Source organism: Bufo bufo, chromosome 3, assembly GCF_905171765.1.
Source record: "Bufo bufo chromosome 3, aBufBuf1.1, whole genome shotgun sequence".
NCBI classification, from domain to species: domain Eukaryota; kingdom Metazoa; phylum Chordata; class Amphibia; order Anura; family Bufonidae; genus Bufo; species Bufo bufo.
In genome coordinates, this window is record NC_053391.1 from 44,484,109 (window position 1) to 44,505,286 (window position 21,178).

The following is a 21,178-nucleotide window of genomic DNA, read 5'->3' on the forward strand; positions in this document are numbered from 1 at the left end:
AAAGGTCACCGGGCTTTCCGGCTCTCTGTCCTCATGTGGCGGGCTCGAGTTACCAGCGGTCGCAGGCACATTCTTACCGGTCGCCATCTTGGGCGCCTCTGCCGGCCCTGTGCCACTCGACTGGGATCCAAAAAACTTCTCAATTCCGGACCCCTCCGGTTGTTGTGCAGGCTCCTGTAACCCCTTGGCAGTCCTACGACCCATCAGGAGACGTGAGTAAGCAGGAATGTAGGTAAAAATAGCTTTTCAAACGGAGATGGCGGGAGAGCTTCACCGTCCTGCGTCCTACTCCGCCATGAGCAAGCCACGCCCCCCCTTATTTCCACTATGTCCACTACAATCTAACAGTGAGTGATGCAAATAGTGGATATTACACATCTCCGCTAGCTCTCTCAGTCCCATAGAGTTTGACTGGAGCTCCAGCCCGCATGAGCTACTATCACCCCGTTCCAGACTGAGTGAGCTATTGTCGCCACAGAATTTCCTCTGAAGAAGGTACTGGCTGGACCAAAATGTTGGGTTCTACTGACACGTGGTTAATAAAATAATACTCCCTCTCATATTCTGGATTTCTCTGACCTGGATATATCTTCAAGTTCATGGTTCATTCAGCAAATATAACTGGAGTGCCGTTGATTCCTCTTGTATATTTGATGACTGCCAAGTCCTCTTAGGGTCTCATTGCTGTGTAAGACACCATTCCAATGGTGGACATCGAACCAGTGTTTCTATGATCAGTGGGGGTCCCAGTGTTCAAACCTCCACCAATCTATCCTGCGTATAGGGCATAACCTGATGTTACTGGAATACCCCTTTAAAGTGTCCCTGTAGTTTGTAAATACTTTGTCATAGCTATATATGAAAATGTTTGATTGGAGGGTCCAAGCGCCCAGATCCCCACCAATCGCAGGGAGAGAAGCACTCACATAAACTTTCTATTGAGATCATCTCCTACAGCAAGGAGAGACACTGAACAAAACAAATAAAAAGGGAACAATTTATTAAAAGTGTCCACATCTCCAGACTACTTCCCACGATCTATCGGCCCTCAATCCCAAAGTACATAGGAAAGACCTCCGCACATCCTTTTCCCTGGAGGAACTGGTAGAGTTGGCCCAGATCCATGTGGTTTCCTCGCGATCCATGTACATCAAATGCCTTCTCCTCTAGAGCGGGGAATTTTCTCAGAACCTGTATTTCCGTCTGAGCCGCTGAGGCTGAGGAGGACAGCTGGACATCTTCTCTATGTCTAATTAAAATGCGTTTCCAGGTCAGTTTCCTAATCCTGAAAGAGATAATAAACATCACATAGTACGAAGCAGAAGAAAACCACTAGCAATCACTTGGTGGATCCAGATGATTCACTGAAATCTTCCTATCCACCGGGGCATCCAGGCAATCTCCAGGTTTCCATCACGTTGGGGTTGTACCTGTCAGTATGGCGCCACGTGTCACAAATCCTCAGCAGTTGGCCAATAGCCATCTACTAGCTTTGGTCAGTGGCCTGTTTCCTCTTTTCAGTCATATCAAATTTAAGTCAGGCATGAAGAAGTTGGGAAGGTGGTGGTCCTGCCACCACCGAGCGTTCCCCCCATAGTATTGAATGGGAGAGCACTGCGATTGCGCGGCCACCGCTCCCATTCATTTCTGTGGGGGGCGATGGAAATAGTCGTGCCAGGGCTCGGCTATTTTCAGCAGCCCCATATAAATGGATGGAGGGTGGTGGGACCCGCACCTATCAGACAATGGGTGCATATCCTAGCGATATGGCCCCATTGTCTGAGATGGGAAAACCCCTTTAACTTAAAGGCTATGTACACCTTCGGAAGCAATTTTTTTTTATGTGCATTTTACTCATTTTTGGCTAAAAATCATTTTTCCAATTGGCCTTTGTTAAAAATATTGAGCTATTCTGTTACAAAGGGTTAACTGTGTTTTTTTTCACTTTGTTCCGGTCATCTAATCTTATCTCTAAACTACTGAGAGGTCATAAACACTTATTTAAGCCACTTTCTCATCAGCAAGATAAGAACTGAGCTATAATGAGTGTTTATAATGTCAGAGAGCAGAGATAAGGAGCCTGTCAGCTCCCCTACTGACGGAAAAGACAGAAAATCTAAAGGCTGCTACTAGAGCATCTCAGCCCTGTACAGACAAAAGGACCACATATTTTTTTAATAAAGACCAACTTAAAATAATAATAAAAAAAAATGCCCCCAAAAGTGTACATAGCCTTTAAAGAAAAAGCTCATTCCTTGTACCTACTGCACTCCATACATTTAGTAAGTTGCTTATATTTTTAAAAAGATCCATAATTAAAGGGGTTATCCGAGCCTGGAAATTCCCCCCTTCCCATATGGGACCCTCACACTGATTCTACTTACCAATGGTAGGAGGTGACGGGGATGAGCCTCCCTAGCATCGCGGGTGACGCTCCTCCCTGTCACCGCCTGACATTGGCTGCCACCCCCCGACATCGGATGTTTTCATCTGCGCACGGGGAGAAGCAGCGGTGGCCGCGCGGGGACTAGGAGCAGCGCGAGGAGCCAGGTAAGTAGAATCAGTGTGAGGGTGGCCCGGGCATATGGAGGAGGGGGGGACATTTCCAGGCTCGGATAACCCCTTTAAAAAAAAAAAAGCATTCCATCCAGCCAACAGAGAAGCCTGTACACACCTGGACCAAAACTCTTCACAGGACTCCTGTGCTCCTTCCACACACACAATCCCAGGTTTCCCCGGCATGCTGAAGCCAGACAGTCCCAATTCCTTCGACCACTCTAATATATATTTCCTCTTCTGCTTATTGTATATATGGTGACTGTAAATCCACAATCTAGTAAACATGGCGTCTTCTGATGGCGCTGCCCCTTGTACGTTATCTGTAGGGGTCACTGAGTGCAGGTAGGTCTCCGCATTGTCTTGCAGCCACTCAGTGGCACTTAAGATGCAGACGTCTCCATTGCAGTTGCTTCTCAAGTAGGCAGTTAGGTCTGAATTCAGCTGTGTCTGATGTGACCGAACCAGGGATGGCGACCTGAGAAAGGGATTGGTTAGATTGTTAGACGGAGGTCATGCATCTAATATGCAAGCAGTCGGCAGAGCAACTATTAATCTGCATGTTGTATAGACTACTGATCTGGATGCTGTATTACATTAAAGGGATTTTCTGAGACTTTAATATTGATGACCTATCCTCTGGAGAGGCCATCAGTATCTGATCGGTGGGGGTCCGACACACGACACCCCTGGCGATCAGCTATTTCAGAAGGCACCGGCTCTCCTGTAAGCGCTGCGGCCTTCTCCGTACTAACCAAACACAGCGCTGTACATTGATCTGCACCTAGGCCATGTGACCGATAAAAACATGTCATCACTCGGCCTAGGAAAAGCTGGAGAAGGCCGTGGCGCTGCCTTCTTAAACAGCTGAAAGTATCCGATACTGATCTAAAGTCTCTGATTTTTTTTGTAATTTTATGACACTTATCTGGAGGCAGTATGTACTATCTACCTGGACATTGGTTTGGAGTAGGGTTGTTGCGGGTATCGAAATTTCGATACCCAATCGATACTTTTGTTCCGGTATCGATATGATACCAGGATTTCCATTTTTTCAATACTGGGCTGCGCTGCTGCGCAGTCTAGTATCACAGAACATGAGCGCGCTGCTGTCAGCGCGCTCATGTTCCCTCAGCAGCACAGGGGAGAAGGAAGCAGTGTCTCCCTCCCCCCCCCCCCGTGCCGCGCTGCCAATAAAGATAGAGGGGCGGGCGCACTGCGCCACCAATGATAGGAGGACCTTTCATGGGTCCGGACTTTGTTAAGTAGCAGGCTACATAAAGCGGCGCCCAGGGATCACCCTGCACTTACTATTATTCCTGGGCGCCGCTCCGTTCGCCCGCTGTGGCCTAGTTACTGTCTCCCGCTCTGTATTTTAATTACTACTATTGGAGCGATGGGGAGGAGACATCAGCTTCTCTCCTGGGCGTTCCTTCTCCCTGGCTGTGACGTTCTGCCCTGAGAAGGAACACCCAGGAGGTGCTGATGTCTCCTGCCCATTGTTCTGATAGTAGTAATTAGCATACAGAGCGGGAGACGGTAACTGGGCCACAGCGGGCGAACAGAGTGGCGCCCAGGAATAATAGTAAGTGCAGGGAGATCCCTGGGCGCCGCTCTATGTAGCCTGCTACTTAACAAAGTCCGTACCCATGAAAGGTTGTCAGCAGCAAAATCACATAGCCGGCACCCTGCCTCTGACAGGGAGCTGCGATCAGTGGCAGAAAACCCCTCAGGTGCGGTACCTGAGGGGTTAACTGCTGCTGATCTGCTGCCGGCACCTGTCCCTCTCAACCCCCCCCCCCCCCCCCCCAAGTATAAAAATCATTGGTGGCAGTGGCTACAGGGTCCCCTCCCCCTTATTGTTGGCAGTGGCAGTTCCGATCGGAGCCCCAGCAGTGTAATTCTGGGGCTCCGATCGGTTACAATGGCAGCCAGGACGCTACTGAAGCCCTGGCTGCCATGGTAATCTCCCTGCTGCTGTGTGTACTATGCACAGGGCAGCAGGGACAATGTGATGTCCTATTCACCCTGATAGAGCTCTATTAGGGTGAATAGGGTTAAGTAGCAGGTCAAAAAAATTCCAGGTTCTAGCCCCTAAGGGGGGGAAATAATTATTAAATAAAAGGTTAAAAAAACACCAAAGTATAAATCACCCCCTTACCCAATTTTATACATAAAATATATAAACAATAAGTAAACATATCACCACGTCCAAAAAGTCCAAACTATTAAAATATTTTTAAAAAATCTATACGGTGAACGCCGTAACAGAAAAAGTAAAAAATAAAAACTGCGCGATTCGCCATTTTTTAAAATGCGGAATGCACGTGGCTTTTTTGGCGTTTTATTCTTTTCACGTGGTATCGACTATCGCAATACTTTTTTATGGTATCGAAATCGAATAAAAAATTTGATATCGCAACAACTCTAATCTGGAGGTGGTATGTACACTGGTGCGTAGCATCGAGACAACAGGCAAAGGTAAGGAGAGCACAGTTCTTGCGAATCCGTGAAACAAGTCTGAGGTCACGGCTAGCACCAGAGGGTCTCACGGTTAAACAGGTCAGGCAGGGGAGGGTCAGAGTCAGGAAACGGGCAGAGATCGGTACATGAGCAGACAACAGAACAATACACCTTAGTGGGATCTAGGCAAGCTGCCTGATCTACTGCTCAGGCACCTTCCCACTGGGGAAGTTACCTAAAATATCCACAGGTTGCCAGGTATTGGCTGTGAAGATTGGGGCGCCCTGGCTCTTTGAGCGCCAGGGGCAGCGCAGACGCTCTAAGGGCACTAGGGGAAGAACCTTGCTAAGAAGCAGCCCGCAACAGTAGATAGAGTGAGCCCAGCGGCTGTAACTAGCCTCGTCTTAAATAAGGCGCAGCATCCGGCAGTCCGTGCGCCTGAACTGAAATCTATGCCAGAAAACTGGGATAGAAGATTATAAATGTGGAAAGTGGTAAGGCCGCTGGATAAATCTCCTCCACAGTGTCCAAAGTGTAGAGATAGAGTATACAATGTCCTGGTAGATAGTACACACAGCATCCAGATAAACAGTGTCCAGGTAGATAGTGCATACTCTGTCCAGATAAATCGCTTCCCTTTAAAAGACATGACAGCCCCCTAAACTGGAGTTTTACAGAAGCTGCCCATGGGTGCCACTGCTCTGCTCACACCCACCGGAGTAGCTCTGTCCCTCCACGCAGGCTGCGGGCAGCTTCTGACCAGCTAAGCCTTTCTCTCAGCCCTTAGGGAATGCACGCTACCTCAGGCTCTTATAGGGCCAGCGTGCACACCCTAATCTTCACCAGCCAATGGATGCGACCTAAGGGTACTTAAGGCACTGTGAGAAGGTGTCTGAGCAATAGGTTCTAGTCTGCTAGTGTCCTGCAAAGGTTTGCGGTTTCTACATTCGTCTGCCTGTGTACCAACTTCTGCCTGGTTTCCGGATTTGACCATAAGATGCCTGCCCTGACTTTAAGCTGTTTATCTAATTGCACATACTCTGCCTGACCTCTGCCTCTCCCTGACCACGGTTTTGTCTGATCCCTCGGTGCTCCACACCAGTGTAAGACTAAAGAGTGAATTCCAGAAAAAGATCTTGATATAATCCAGCGCCTCCATTCAGTAAAATATAACTTTTAATTAAAAAAAGTTAAAAACCCTTACAGCGTCCTTGGCAGCGCGTTTCGGGCTTTATCAAAGCCCTAACAAGAACACAGGCAACAAGGCATATAAAATAAAATACAACCAATGAAGCCCTCGTGGGCTCTGATTACATTTCTTTCATCTTTTGCTTCATTGGTTGTATTTTAATCTATGTCTTGTTGCCCGTGTCCTCATTAGGGCTTTGATAAAGCGCAATAAGCGTGAAACGCATCACCGAGGACGCCATTAGATTTTTAAAGGGCTTTTCCGGGATTTTAATATTGATGACCTATCCTCAGGATAGGTCATCAATATCAGATCGGCGGGGGTCTGACACCCGGCACCCTGCCAATCAATTGTATGAGGAGAAGACACGCAATGTGTGCACGTGCTGTCCCCGGTCTCTCTTCCTGCTTGCTGTTGATATAGCAGCGGTGAGCAGGAAGAGAGACAGGAGACGGCACGTGCACACGGCATGTGCCTCCTCTTCATACAGCTGATCGGCGTGGATGTCGGGTGTCAAATTGATATTGATGACCTATACTGAGGATAGGTCATCAATATTAAAAGCCTGGAAAACCCCCTTAAAGGGGTATTCCCATCACATACAATGGGGGCATATCGCTAGGATATGCCTGTCACGACCCTTGGTAAGGTCGTGACTCTATGTCTGCACGTGCGGTTGCCGTTGGCAACGTGGTTTGCATGTGAGGCATTTTTCCTTGGTTGTGGTGTTGTCCCATTTTGGTTTACACAGGGTTAATGATTAGTGGTGTGGTGGGTGTGACCTCTGGCCTCCTTATATGTTGGTGTGTTGGAGCCTGAGGTCAGAGTTTGCTTGTCAGTCTGTGTAGGAGCTTTGCTCCGTGGCTGAATGTTCCTGTCTGTGTGAGCCATTCTTATTTGTTATATTGTTTCCCTTGCTCTGTCTGTGAGTCCCCTCCGGTGTGTTTCTGTTATCCCTCCTTCACCTGGTGTATGTTGTTTTGGTGTGGTCCTTGTTTGGAGGTTTGTGTTGTGGTGTGCCTGCTCCGAAAGGGGCTTGCTTTCCTGTGTTACTTACCTGCCGCACTGTTTTACCCATAGTCTTGCACCCTGTAGGCTACTGGGCCTCTGGAGACGCCTGTCATCTGTGTCGTGGATGTACAGGTATTCTCTGCCCTGTCACCATCTGTAGGGCAATGCAGGAATTCCTAGACCTCTAGGCACGTGGGTATGAGTCCACTTACATTTGAAGGGGGCTCATACAGCTAGGAGACTAGGGCCTGTTGAGGGAAGCTTTAGGAGGTGACCAGCTCCCTTTTCCCTGCATTGTGGCCCGTTAGCTTAGGGCATTGCGCGATGGGGGGGTTCCCCCACTCCCCATCGTGACATTATAACAAATAAGGGCTCCGCAGTCGCGAGCGTTCGAAAGAGGGTGCAGCATGTATTGCCTGCCATTTTCAGCATACATGCGCGTTCTCCGGAGGGAGAGCGTCATGGGGTTCACCGTTAACGGCGCGGTTGGTGGCTCATTCCCCGCCACCTTGCTAACCGTGTCCATGTTGGTGACCCCTCGTCCCTCTCAGGGTTCCTTGCTCTGGTCGGCTGCTGGCAGCATTCATTTGTATACCTGCTCGGTGCCAGTTTGGGAATGTCTGCTGGCAGCGACCTGGAGTAGGAACGTTCTCCTGAGTGGGACGCGGTGTCCAGTGTTCCTTCTCCGGACTGCTTTGGTGGCTGGCTGCCTCGGACCTCGGTGTCGGTCCAGGTAGGTTGGCGGCAGTTCTGGAGGGATATACGAGCACCTTTCTGGCAGTGCCTCCAGTTGTTCTTTCCTCCAGTCTGCTTTGGTGGCTGGCGACCTGGGACCTTTGTTCAGTCCAGGTTTGTTGGCGGAAGTTCCGGAGGGAGTCACTGGCGGTTATCAGGCATTGCCCCTCCCCCTCCCTGTTGTTGGGCCCCACCAGCTTCCCCTTTTCGGTTGGGGGGGGTTTGAGGGGTGGGAGTGTCACGACCCTTGGTAAGGTCGTGACTCTATGTCTGCACGTGCGGTTGCCAACGTGGTTTGCATGTGAGGCATTTTTCCTTGGTTGTGGTGTTTCCCCATTTTGGTTTACACAGGGTTAATGATTAGTGGTGTGGTGGGTGTGACCTCTGGCCTCCTTATATGTTGGTGTGTTGGCGCCTGAGGTCAGAGTTTGCTTGTCAGTCTGTGTAGGAGCTTTGCTCCCTGGCTGAATGTTCCTGTCTGTGTGAGCCATCCTTATTTGTTATATTGTTTCCCTTGCTCTGTCTGTGTGTCCCCTCCGGTGTGTTTCTGTTATCCCTTCTTCACCTGGTGTATGTTGTTTTGGTGTGGTCCTTGTTTGGAGGTTTGTGTTGTGGTGTGCCTGCTCCGAAAGGGGCTTGCTTTCTCGGAGGGGTTTAAGCAAAAGCAAGACTGTGGGCTTCCCAGCCTGGAGCCGTCCTTCCATCACGGCTGCAGCAGTTAAGTGTGGATAGCATTTGTTATGTTGCTGTGTTACCTGCCGCACTGTTTCACCTATAGTCTTGCACCCTGTCAGTTACTGGGCCTCTGGAGACGCCTGTCACCCGTGTCGTGGATGTACAGGTATTCTCTGCCCTGTCACCATCTGTAGGGCAATGCAGGGATTCCTAGACCTCTAGGCACGTGGGTATGTCCTCTTACCTTTGAAGGGGGCTCATACAGCTAGGAGACTAGGGCCTGTTGAGGGAAGCTTTAAGAGGTGACCAGCTCCCTTTTCCCTGCATTGTGGCCCGTTAGCTTAGGGCATTGCGCGATGGGGGGGTAGGTTCGCTATTTTCGGCGGGCCCATAGAAATTAATGAATGGAGGGCGGCTGCGCATGCGCAGTGTGCCCTCCACTACTTTCCCCGCTCCATTCTCAGTGTGTAGGTGTGGGTCCCAGAGGTGGGACTCGCACCTATCAGACAATGGGAGCATATCCCAGCGATATATCCCCATTGTCTGTGATGGCAAAAATCTTTTTTTTATTTTTTATTATAAGTTACGTTTTACTTAATGGAGGTGCTGGATTATATTGGAGAGTTGCGGGGAAATCTCTGAGTAGCCTGCCGCCGGCAGACCGGGAGTGGTTACATTCAAGCTGGACTCTCTGGGTGAGCTGTGCATGTGTTCTGTATTTCTCCGTGTGCCACTTACAGAACGCCCTTAGGAGTAGCCCCAAGCCAAATCTGTTCCAAGTGACACAGCGGATCCGCTTCATAAAACAGCACTATAGTACTACATTTATTAACATATTACAGTTTACCTACAGCAACACTATTTTTTTCAATTTGTTGAAACTGTAGCAATAAAAATGAAATATTAATGTATAAACTTTACCTGACGACTATTTCTGGTGGCACATTTGGATAGTGCGGGGGGTACGAACAGTGTAATGTCAGCGTGTGCTGCAAGACAGAGAAGAGCAGCGTTAAAGCATAAAAGAGTTATTCCCATCTCAGACATTGGCAGCATATCACTAGAATAGGCGCAGGTCCCACCTCTACTGAGAACGGAGCCCGCAAAGTCCGGGAGGGTGCCCCACACAAGCACAGCCACCCTCCATACATTCCTATTGGAGCGCCGAAAATAGCTGAGCGTCACGCTCGGCTACTTTTGGAAGTCCCATCAACATGAATGGGAAGCACACCGCACAAGTACGATCATTGCTCCATTCACTTCTATAGGGCTTATAGAAATAGCCAAACTAGCTCTCGGCTATTTTCGGCGCTCCCACAGGAATGAGTAGAGGGCAACCGAGCATGTGAGGTGCGCCCTCCAGGATTTTGTAGGCTCCGTTCTCAGTATAGATGCTAGAGATATGCCCCCAATGTCTGAAATGGGGAACCGTCAAGACTGAGGACACCTGTCTGAAATGCGTGAGCTGCCCCATCCACGCCACGGAGGTGAAGTCAATAGATTAATATGAGGAGTTGACTTTTTCTCTGGATTCTTCATGTCATCTGTGCACATGAGGATTTCCTGGCGTTAAGGGATGACCACTCGTGTTTTGTTTTTTTTACCTCTGTGACTCTTGCCGATGGTAGGGGCACTAGGAATGGGCCATGCCACTTCATCTCTGGTCTTTTTTTCCACAGGCTACACTACTGAACATAATTTTCATCCTTGGAAAACCCCTGTGGTGATGTAGATGCAGAAACCACGAGGCACAGCAAGAGGAGTTGTAAAATGACCACCACCGAAGTTCCACACTGACTAAGAACGGGGTCTGACGGGTTCCTTTCTTCATGAACCACTACTGTTCCCCTCAGATCTCACAGACTGCGCTTACTGCTACAAATTTCCTAAAATGTTTGAATCAACAGAAAACCCCTTGGAATCAGCTGGATGTGAATAGGGCTTTATCGATGAGGTGGATAAAAGACTGAAGGCTTGTGCTAGCTCTGGAGAACCCATAAACCGAGGCGATCTTACCTGGACACTGTCAGTATCACCCAGCTTCATGGTCAGGGTGAACTGGATCTGGAATGATGGGGGGACGGTGGTCCGCGTCTCTGTGTAATCCCTCAGCTCGGCCAGCGCCAGCTGATCTGTGATGCTGAACTCCTCCTCATTAGGGAACATGCTGGACAGAAGGTCCAGCTCTGAAATCTGCGCCTCTGCCTCCTCATAGCTTGTCATTCTCTGAGGGAAAACACCCAGTTAATCGGTCTGTGTTCATTGGCACCTGCCACCTAAAGCTGGACATGTAAGGTCCATAAACAGGACTGGATTAGATAAACTAATCCAGGCTCTGAGACTAAGCGGTCACGTCCCATTCCTGCACTGGTCACTGCGGAGGCAACTTCCTGGGAAGGGCACAACCATGGATGACCATTTAATACAAGGTGCTACTGAGCCTGCCAAAGTAGGAACAGCTCTTCACTGACTTAGGGTGCACTCACTCACAGCGATCTATGATGCTGTGAGTTCAGCTCACATGAACTGTGGTTGGTCTGGAAAATGCAGCCGCCAAGTGGATCGCACACGGCCGTGTGATAGCAGCCTAAGGCCGGTTTCACACGAGCGAGTGTCACGCTCCGGAATCGCAACACGAGTATGCGGCAGCTCCCCTCCTGACCTCCCAGCACTGCCGGGGTCGTATAGCATTATATTGATTTATGATGCTATGTAACCCTTACAGTTCTGGAATGTATTGGATAACACTGACATAATGCTATGTGTTATTCAATACATTCCAGAACTGTTAGGGTTACATAGCATCATAAATCAATACAATGCTATGTGAACCCGTCAGTGCTGGGAGGTCAGGACGGGAGCTGCCACCAGGGGTGCACTTAGCCTTTCTGCTGCCTAAGGCGAAACCTGAAACAGTGCCCCCTTCCCCAATGCCAATTTCTTTTTTTTATTCTTTATTTAAATGTATATGAATAACAAAGTGCATCGGGAAAGTAGCCCAAGTACTTTGCATAATTCAAAAACATAACACTACAATGAGAAGGTCAACATAATACATTGAACTTACATAATAAAAGGGTAATTGCAGTATGGGGTGATATACACCCTTGAAATACAACATATTTGTCTAAGCATGTACACTGCAAGAAAACACTGATAAAAAGGCAGTCCTGGTGTCATTAACGAAAATGACCAGGAAGAACATATTTTCCAAACTCGTACCCATATGGAAAAGTGCAAACATCAGGTACCTATGGAAACTGAAATAGATTGCACATGAGAGTTGAAGGCAAACAAACACTTATACAAAAATAAGACACTGACGAACAAGGACCACAGGTGTAGGGGGGGAAGCACAAAAGAGTACAAAGAGTGAATCGTCTAGTTTCTCACGACAATAGGCTCTGAAAACCCTGGGAGACCTGGAAAGCAAACCAAGAGGCCCAAGCATCCAGAAAAGCTTTATGTTTAGATCGTAGCTGCAAAGTAAGTTTCTCCATTCTCCGGATCTCCTCCACCTTTTGAATCCAGCAGCCAGTTGTTGGATACGAAGAGGACTTCCACCTCGCAGGGATGCACGACCTAGCCGCTATCACCAGAGAGCACAGACAAGACTTACGAAGCACTCTCATTGGTAGATCCGATAAAAATAATAGGAAAAAAACAGGCGTGTTCGGGATTGAAAACTGAAAAATTGAAGACAGCGCTTTATGGATCGACTGCCAGAAGGGACTGAGTTTGGGGCAATCCCAAAAAATATGTAACATCGAACACAGGGCTGAGTCACAGCGCCAGCAAACTGGGGACGTGGATGGAAACATTTTCTGTAATCTGACCGGGACATAATACCATCTGGACCTTATCTTATACCCCGCTTCCTGGAACCTACTCGCAATGGATGACTTGTAGAGCAGGCAGAATAGTTTGGGCCAATGGTCAGGGGGGACGTCCACTCCCAGGTCTTGCGACCACTTTGTCACATATGGGGGCAGATAGTCCTGTCGAGGAGCCACCAATGTCTGATAACACTCAGATAGGGAATGTCTATATGCGCCCGAGCCAACACATGCTTTCTCAAATACGGTAAGTGACCTGTCATACCCTGCGGAAGCAAGAATTGAGGAAAGGAAATGTGCCAGTTGTCTGGATCTCCAAGATCCCAGGGGAACAAGGATCTGTCAATTTCAGTAACTCGACATACGTAAGCCATCTGCCGGAGGTTCTAAAAAAGGGGGCGCGAGACCTACCACTAACGCACCATTGCAAAAACGGTCCACCCTGACAACTTGCCGGGAAACTGGGGTTTCCTAGATCTGGGAACAGCGGGGAGGGAGAGGGTGAGATCAAGGGACATTCTTTGACCTTATGAAATTGTGCAATGGTGGGACCGATTGTGGGATGATTAGAGAGAGCTGACGTGAGTTTCCAATCTACCCAGGGCAAGGAGGCCAGAGGAAATCTTGAGTACAGTTGTTCGATAGATACCCACTGTTTGTACTGTGCGTGTCGACACCAGTCTACAATCCTTTGAAGCAGGGAGGCAGAGTAATATTTACGTAAATCAGGTACGCCTAACCCTCCTTTGTCCCTTGGGATGTGTAAGAGAGATCTAGCTAATCTCGGACTGCCCTTCGCCCAGATAAATCTGAATAAGTCCCCGTGGATCCTATCGAAAAAGCTAGCTGGGAGTCTAATGGGAAGGGTCTGAAAGAGGTATAACACACGCGGAAGGATGTTCATTTTAAAAATAGCACACCTTCCAAACCATGTGTGAAGGCCCTTCGACCACCGCTTAAGATCATCCCTTATCCGATCTCGGAGAGGGATATACACGGCGTGCAGAATTATTAGGCAAATGAGTATTTTGACCACATCATCCTCTTTATGCATGTTGTCTTACTCCAAGCTGTATAGGCTCGAAAGCCTACTACCAATTAAGCATATTAGGTGATGTGCATCTCTGTAATGAGAAGGGGTGTGGTCTAATGACATCAACACCCTATATTAGGTGTGCATAATTATTAGGCAACTTCCTTTCCTTTGGCAAAATGGGTCAAAAGAAGGACTTGACAGGCTCAGAAAAGTCAAAAATAGTGAGATATCTTGCAGAGGGATGCAGCACTCTTAAAATTGCAAAGCTTCTGAAGCGTGATCATCGAACAATCAAGCGTTTCATTCAAAATAGTCAACAGGGTCGCAAGAAGCGTGTGGAAAAACCAAGGCGCAAAATAACTGCCCATGAACTGAGAAAAGTCAAGCGTGCAGCTGCCAAGATGCCACTTGCCACCAGTTTGGCCATATTTCAGAGCTGCAACATCACTGGAGTGCCCAAAAGCACAAGGTGTGCAATACTCAGAGACATGGCCAAGGTAAGAAAGGCTGAAAGACGACCACCACTGAACAAGACACACAAGCTGAAACGTCAAGACTGGGCCAAGAAATATCTCAAGACTGATTTTTCTAAGGTTTTATGGACTGATGAAATGAGAGTGAGTCTTAATGGGCCAGATGGATGGGCCCGTGGCTGGATTGGTAAAGGGCAGAGAGCTCCAGTCCGACTCAGACGCCAGCAAGGTGGAGGTGGAGTACTGGTTTGGGCTGGTATCATCAAAGATGAGCTTGTGGGGCCTTTTCGGGTTGAGGATGGAGTCAAGCTCAACTCCCAGTCCTACTGCCAGTTTCTGGAAGAAACCTTCTTCAAGCAGTGGTACAGGAAGAAGTCTGCATCCTTCAAGAAAAACATGATTTTCATGCAGGACAATGCTCCATCACACGCGTCCAAGTACTCCACAGCGTGGCTGGCAAGAAAGGGTATAAAAGAAGAAAATCTAATGACATGTCCTCCTTGTTCACCTGATCTGAACCCCATTGAGAACCTGTGGTCCATCATCAAATGTGAGATTTACAAGGAGGGAAAACAGTACACCTCTCTGAACAGTGTCTGGGAGGCTGTGGTTGCTGCTGCACGCAATGTTGATGGTGAACAGATCAAAACACTGACAGAATCCATGGATGGCAGGCTTTTGAGTGTCCTTGCAAAGAAAGGTGGCTATATTGGTCACTGATTTGTTTTTGTTTTGTTTTTGAATGTCAGAAATGTATATTTGTGAATGTTGAGATGTTATATTGGTTTCACTGGTAAAAATAAATAATTGAAATGGGTATATATTTGTTTTTTGTTAAGTTGCCTAATAATTATGCACAGTAATAGTCACCTGCACACACAGATATCCCCCTAAAATAGCTAAAACTAAAAACAAACTAAAAACTACTTCCAAAAATATTCAGCTTTGATATTAATGAGTTTTTTGGGTTCATTAAGAACATGGTTGTTGTTCAATAATAAAATTAATCCTCAAAAATACAACTTGCCTAATAATTCTGCACTCCCTGTAATTCCTCTGGAACACCTCCTTCAGATCTGAGGGGATATAAGTGCCCAGATATTTCACTGCACCGGTAGACCACTTGAACGGAAAGGATGCGACCAGATCGGATAGGAGAGTATCTGGTAGCGATATATTCAAGGCCTCTGATTTCTGAAGGTTGATTTTTTCAAGTTAGAAAGGTCATGAAATGTGTGGAATTCCGACATCAAGTTCGGGAAAGAAACCCTGGGGTTAGTAAGCGTGAACATTAAATCATCCGCATATGCCGCTATCTTAAATTCCCTGCCCTCAACCGAGAGTCCCGAAATATTTGGGTTCTGTCGTATTGACCTCAAGAGTGGTTCCAGAGTAAGCATGAATATGAGTGGGGAGAGAGGGCATCCCTGGCGGGTCCCATTCCGGATCGCGAAAGACGAAGAGAGCACATCATTCACCTTCGTGGCCGCGGACGGAGACTCATATAGAGCTCGGATCCATGTCGCCATAGGGTCTGTAATGCCTACATAGCGCAGCACCGCGAACAACCAAGGCCACCCCACCCTGTCAAAAGCTTTTTCAGCATCTGTAGATAAAAGACAAAGCGGGGTGCCTCGGGTTCCGGCGTGATGAATCAGATTGAGTACCTTAGTGGTGTTATCCCTCGCCTCTTGCGACGTAATAAAACCCACCTGGTCATTGTGTATGAGCACAGATAGTAGCGGGACCAGACGTGTGGCCAGAATTTTAGCGAACAATTTGAGGTCCACGTTTAGAAGTGAAATTGGACGGTAGTTACCACAGAGGGTGGGGTCCTTTCCTTATGTATGACCGTGATATGCGCATTAGACATATCTGCAGGGAGTGAATGCCCTGTACTGAGGACATTTAGTGCTTTTGCTAGTGGGGCCTGTAGAAGAGGTAAAAATATTTTATAGTAGGAGGCCGTCCGGGCCTGGGGCCTTACTGGGCTGCATGGTTTTTAATGCCTCCGCTAATTCCTCGACCGAGATCGGCCTGTCTAAATCTTGGAGGGTGTCTGCAGGTATCTTCGGCATACCTGAGTCCGCAAGATACTTGTCCATCGCTGACCGCAAAGACCCACTGGCGACGCTGGATTGTGGAAGGTTGTATAGAGATTGGTAATACTGAGCAAAGGCTTCTGTAATAGCAGTGGGGTCATTAAGAAGGGAACCTCGGGCAATGGCTATACGAGGAACATAATTCCTTGCTCTCTGATCTCTGAGTAATCTGGCTAGCAATTTACCACTTTTGTTTCCGAACTCAAAAAAATTTCTGCGGCCCTTCGCTAAAATGGCTTTCATACGTACATCCAATTTCTCCTTGAGCTTACTTCTGGCCAGGAGGAGGGAAGTGCACGCAGCCGTCGCATGGGACTTTTTATGAGCCTGCTCGAGGTTAACAATTTCCGCTAAGAAGCTGAGAGATTTCAGCTGCCCTTTCTTTTTTCCGTCTCGCTCTATGCTTGATGAACTCCCCACGGATTACACATTTGTGAGCTGCCCACACCGTGATAGGCGACATATCATCACTTTGATTGATTTCAAAGTACTGAGAAATCGCCGTGTGAACCTCTTGAGCTACTTCAAAATCCTGCAGTAAGGACTCATTCAGTTGCCAAGATTTCGGAGTGTGGAGAGGGGACTTCAAGGAAACATGGAGCATTGCGTGGTCTGAAAAGGTCAGCGGTTCTATTGCTGATGAATTCAAGAGAGATACCGCTGAATGTCTGAGTAAAAAATAGTCTAGTCTAGAAGAGTATGTGTCCCTCGCTGCTGAAAAAAAAACGTGAAGTCTTTGACCTCAGGGTTAATTACCCGTGACATGTCTACTAGCTGATGGGTATGGAGAAGATTTTTGATGCCCCGGAGGTAGGAGTGTGCAAGATGAGAGGTCCCCCTAGATACATCAACAACAGGATCTAACGCCACATTCAGATCTCCCCCAACCAACAGGGTGCCCTCCGCAAAGTCATCCAAGCGAGACAGAATCCCAGTTAGGGCCTTGAGTTGTTTGGTATTGGGTAGGTATACATTTGCAAGGGTGTACAACTGTCCAGCTAGCCGTCCCTTAAGAAACAGAAAACGACCATTGTCGTCTGTACGAGCATCCAGAAATTCCCAAGGAACTGACCTGGCTATGAGTATGCTCACTCGCCTCGACTTGGACCCTGAAAAGCATCTGTGATAGGTATCAGGAAATCTAGGGGATTTAAACGAAGGCATAGCATCCCTACGGAAGTGGGTCTCTTGGATAAAAGCTACCTGTACCTTCTTACTCCATAGGAGCCGGAGAATGAAGGAGCGCTTCTCAGGGGTGTTCAGCCCATTGGCGTTGATAGATGCAAACTGGATAGTAGTCATGGATTCAATCTGCAAAGAAAAGAGAGGGAGAAAGACACAAACTAACAAGCGGGAGAAACAAAGGGGAAGGGGGAAAAAACAGGACAAACAAGAAAGACTTTACAGTCTAACCCAAACCGGCTACTCCAGAGAGGGTAAAACAAAACCTGCGGAGTCAACCTCCACAGAAAAAGGTGGGAAAAACCCCCACTGTGCGAGTCTTGGGAAACTCAAAAGGAGTCGACCAAGATTCGCTGACCTAGTTGGAGAGAGGGAGAGCAATCCAGGAAATGCGTCCCCGACCCTGGACCCAGGTCATAGAAATCTGCGTGGCCATCAAATGCAACATTACTATTGTAAAACAATGACGTCATGCCCTCGCAACAGGAGTGAGAGAGCGGGAGCACGGTAAACCAACACCGAGGCCCTAGGAGAGCCTAATATTAGCCAAGTCAAGGCAGGCCTTCAAGACCTATCACATGTCCACTAATCCGGAGCAGACCGGGGAGTACGCTCTTGCCTCCTCACTGGCACCTCACGAGGCAGAGCCCGACCATCACCATAATCCTGGATGGTAGTTGAGGCCACAGCCGAGGATGTTAGAATCGGGACGTCCAACCAGTTTGGCGGGGACAGAACAGGTAAATCCAAAAAGCGGGACAGGTCCTCCACCTGGTCCGGCGTGTGAAGAGCAAACGTGGTTCCGTTCTTGCGAACAATCAAGTGGAAGGGATGTCCCCATCGATACGAGGCCCCAGCCTCAGTGATAACTTGGAGGATCGGCTTCAGAGTGCACTCCATCAACAAGGTTCTCCTGGACACGTCCGGTAAAATGTGGATCTGCGAATTTGCAAAAGGTACCGGGCCTAGTAGCAGGTCCTCTTTTCTCTGAAAAAATGAACGTGGCAAAGCACATCCCGCGGGTTGGAGGCACCTACTCGTCGGGGTCCCCTGACTCGGTAGACCTTGTCTAATTCAATCTTGGACTCTTCCGGACTGTCGAGGAGGGTGTTAAAAATAGCCATCACTGATTTACGCAATCCTGAAGGTCTTCTGGAATCCCCCGCAGTTTAATATTGTTACGTCGCCCTCTATTCTCCTGGTCATCAAGTTGAAGCAACAGGTGTCTGTTTAGGGCTTGATGAGAGGACATGCTTGCCTCAACCTGCGTAAGACGTAAGTCCAGAGAATTAGAAACATGTTCCTGGGAGGTCAATTTAGTGGAAATTACGCTAATATCAGCTTTGACGGACGCATTGGCTTTGTCCTGTTTAGATTCAAGCTTCAATAGCATTGACTCTAAGTCAGTTTTAGTAGGAAGAGAGCTGAGCAGCGACCAGATGTCTCTCCATTCATGCCTTTTAGAGCGTTTGCTAGGAGAAGAGGAGGTAGAGGACGATGAATCAGAGGCTTCTGTAGCCGTTTGAGTACGGAAGATGGCAGGGGTAGCTGGCATATCCTGCGGCAACAGCTGCCCAATTGTGGTCTCCCCTGCTGGGTTTGTTACAACCTCCAGGGCAGTGGATGGCAAGGCTTCCATTAGGGCCATGGGGGGTATTTCATCAGAGAAGCGGCGACTGGGGGCCCTCTGCAGCAGAGATAAGTGCCTTATGGAGGCTATCCCCCAGCATATCTGTGTTAGAAGACGGTGATGAGGGCATCAGTGTACTCTGCATTGTATGGCAGGGAGAGTACGGCGGCGATATCACCACGATTCCCGCGCTCCCAGGAACTGCAGCAGACGGTGAGGAGGCTGGATGCTGCGTGGTCCAAGTGCCTGGCGTGAAGGAGAACGAGGCAGATGTGGGCGCCGTCAGAACCCCACCAAAGCGCAAGCCTGGAGAGGCAGGAGATCCCGGGAGCAGGTATGCTGGGGTTTGTACCTGTTGACGCTGCGCCTACTCTGCCGCGGCCGGTCCCGTCTCCTCCATCGGCGCCATCTTGGAAGCGCCGGAGAGTGAAGCAGGGGACTGCTGTTGTGAGAAATACCGCGATATCTGCGGTTCCGCCGGGACAAAGCGGGTCCCTCGGCGTCCAGAACGTCTCACCATGGCCCTGGGAGAAGAAGAAGTCCTCAGCTGGGTCGGAAAAGGCAGGTAATCGGGCCCAGGGTCCGGGAGCTCAGAACACAGGCTGCTCACACGTCCATGCTCAGACCACGCCCCCCCATGCCAATTTCTTAACCTAACCCCTTCCCTTTCAGACCCTTCGTTTGCCCCTACCTGGTGCTGCGTGAGGCGATCGCCTCACCTGGCCTCATTGGTAGTGCACCCCTGGCTGCCGCATACTCACGTTGCGAGTCCAGAGCATGACACTCGCTCGTGTGAAACCTGCCTAAAAGGGCTCATGCCCACGGGTGTGTCTGTACCTCGGTCCACAAAAAAAGATTATCTGCAAAATAGGGACACCTTCCGTCTGCACACCGCATTTTTCTCACTATCAGCAATACAAAGGGCTATTCCTGACTGCAATGTGGACAAGAATAGGACCTGCTCTGTAAGGCCTCATTCACACATCACGGAGACCGCACTGACTTTCCAGGGACTGTGGCGACACCACGGAAGCTACTATAGCTGCCCTATATTGTCTGCGATGGCGGATCCCTCACACGCATTGTAATCTATGTGTCGTCATGGACATAGACGTGTGAACGAGGCTTAACCTGCGGAATGTCCACGTGGATGCGAAAAAAAATACGGATGTGAGCATGGCTCCATAGAAATGTATGGGTCAAGGCTCATGCACACGAACATATTTTCTTTCTGTGTCCGTTCCGTTTATTTTTATTTTTTTGGCGGAACCATTGATTTCAAGTTACTCCGTGTACATTCCGTTTCCATATGTTTGCATGTCCTATTACTGTCCGCATTACGGACAAGGATAGGACTGTTCTATTAGGGGCCAGCTGTTCCGTTCCACAAAATACGGAATGCACACGGACGTCATCCGTATTTTTGTGTGGATCCGTGTTTTGCGGACCTCAAAATACATACGATCGTGTGCATGAGCCCTCAGTGCGCGGAAAGCACATTAAATTAAGGACGTGTTCTATGCGTTATTAAAGGGGCTCTTCACACATCCGTTGTTTTTTTTTTATGGATCCCTTTGCCTGATCCAAGAAACTCGTTGCATGTCCTATTGTCCGTTTCTAAGGATTAGAATCGATATTTCTATTGATGGGAGCAAGAAAACAAAAACAAAAAACACTATGCCGATGGAAGCTATCCCTTCTTTGCAGAAAATCGGACACAGTCGTACAAACGAGCCCGGACAGGACGGGAAGAGTAGCCCCATCCATGAAATCTATGCACCCTTTAATTCAGTTCACGTATAGACAGTCCCAGCCAGCAGTATACTGAGCTGCCAGTACTACAAGTCCCAGCAGAAATGCATTCAGACCATGCTGCTATTATATGGCAGCTGTCACTTATGGGCAATCTTACCAGCACAGCCAATCTACCAGATCCTAGGGGTCCATGTGTCTGTCAGAGCGACTTCCCATTGGACTGAAAGGTCGGGTGATGTCATGAGCACGTGACCAGGCACTGGCGTGGACAGCAATCATCCGGAGAATGGCACAGGTAATAAACAATAAAGTTATTGTAAGAAAACATTCCCCTTTACGTACGCGGCGCGGCAGCCATTTTTGTTAGGGGCAAGCCGCACACTGAGCGTACAGGACCTGGGGGGGGGGGGGGAGTATAACCTGGAAAGTTGACCACATCTAAAATGGCGCTGCGGTGAACTGACGTCCTTTCACACAAAAAGTACATACGCGCCGTGATTTGACTAGGCCAGGCTGACACCAGGACGTACATGGC

At 48.6% G+C, this 21,178-nt stretch overlaps 1 protein-coding gene across 3 annotated transcripts; it reads right to left on the reverse strand.

Annotated features, from left to right (window-relative positions):
• Window positions 1-957: 957 nt before the first annotated feature.
• On the reverse strand, window positions 958-21,157 carry RWDD2B (RWD domain containing 2B). 3 transcript variants are annotated; one of them, XM_040423166.1, is made up of 6 exons: window positions 20,801-21,157; window positions 17,286-17,387; window positions 10,646-10,855; window positions 9,551-9,618; window positions 2,675-3,034; window positions 958-1,285 (listed from the first exon to the last, which is right to left on the reverse strand). In XM_040423166.1, exons 2-6 carry the CDS (start codon window positions 17,376-17,378, stop codon window positions 1,039-1,041), a joined length of 978 nt encoding a protein of 325 aa, XP_040279100.1. In that variant the 5' UTR covers window positions 17,379-17,387; window positions 20,801-21,157; the 3' UTR covers window positions 958-1,038. The 3 variants fall into 3 exon arrangements, with proteins under 3 accessions (XP_040279100.1, XP_040279102.1, XP_040279101.1); XM_040423168.1 differs by lacking the exon at window positions 17,286-17,387 and having other exon boundaries at window positions 969-1,285; XM_040423167.1 differs by lacking the exon at window positions 17,286-17,387 and having other exon boundaries at window positions 969-1,285; window positions 10,646-10,856; window positions 20,807-21,155.
• Between the last annotated feature and the right edge of the window lie 21 nt (window positions 21,158-21,178).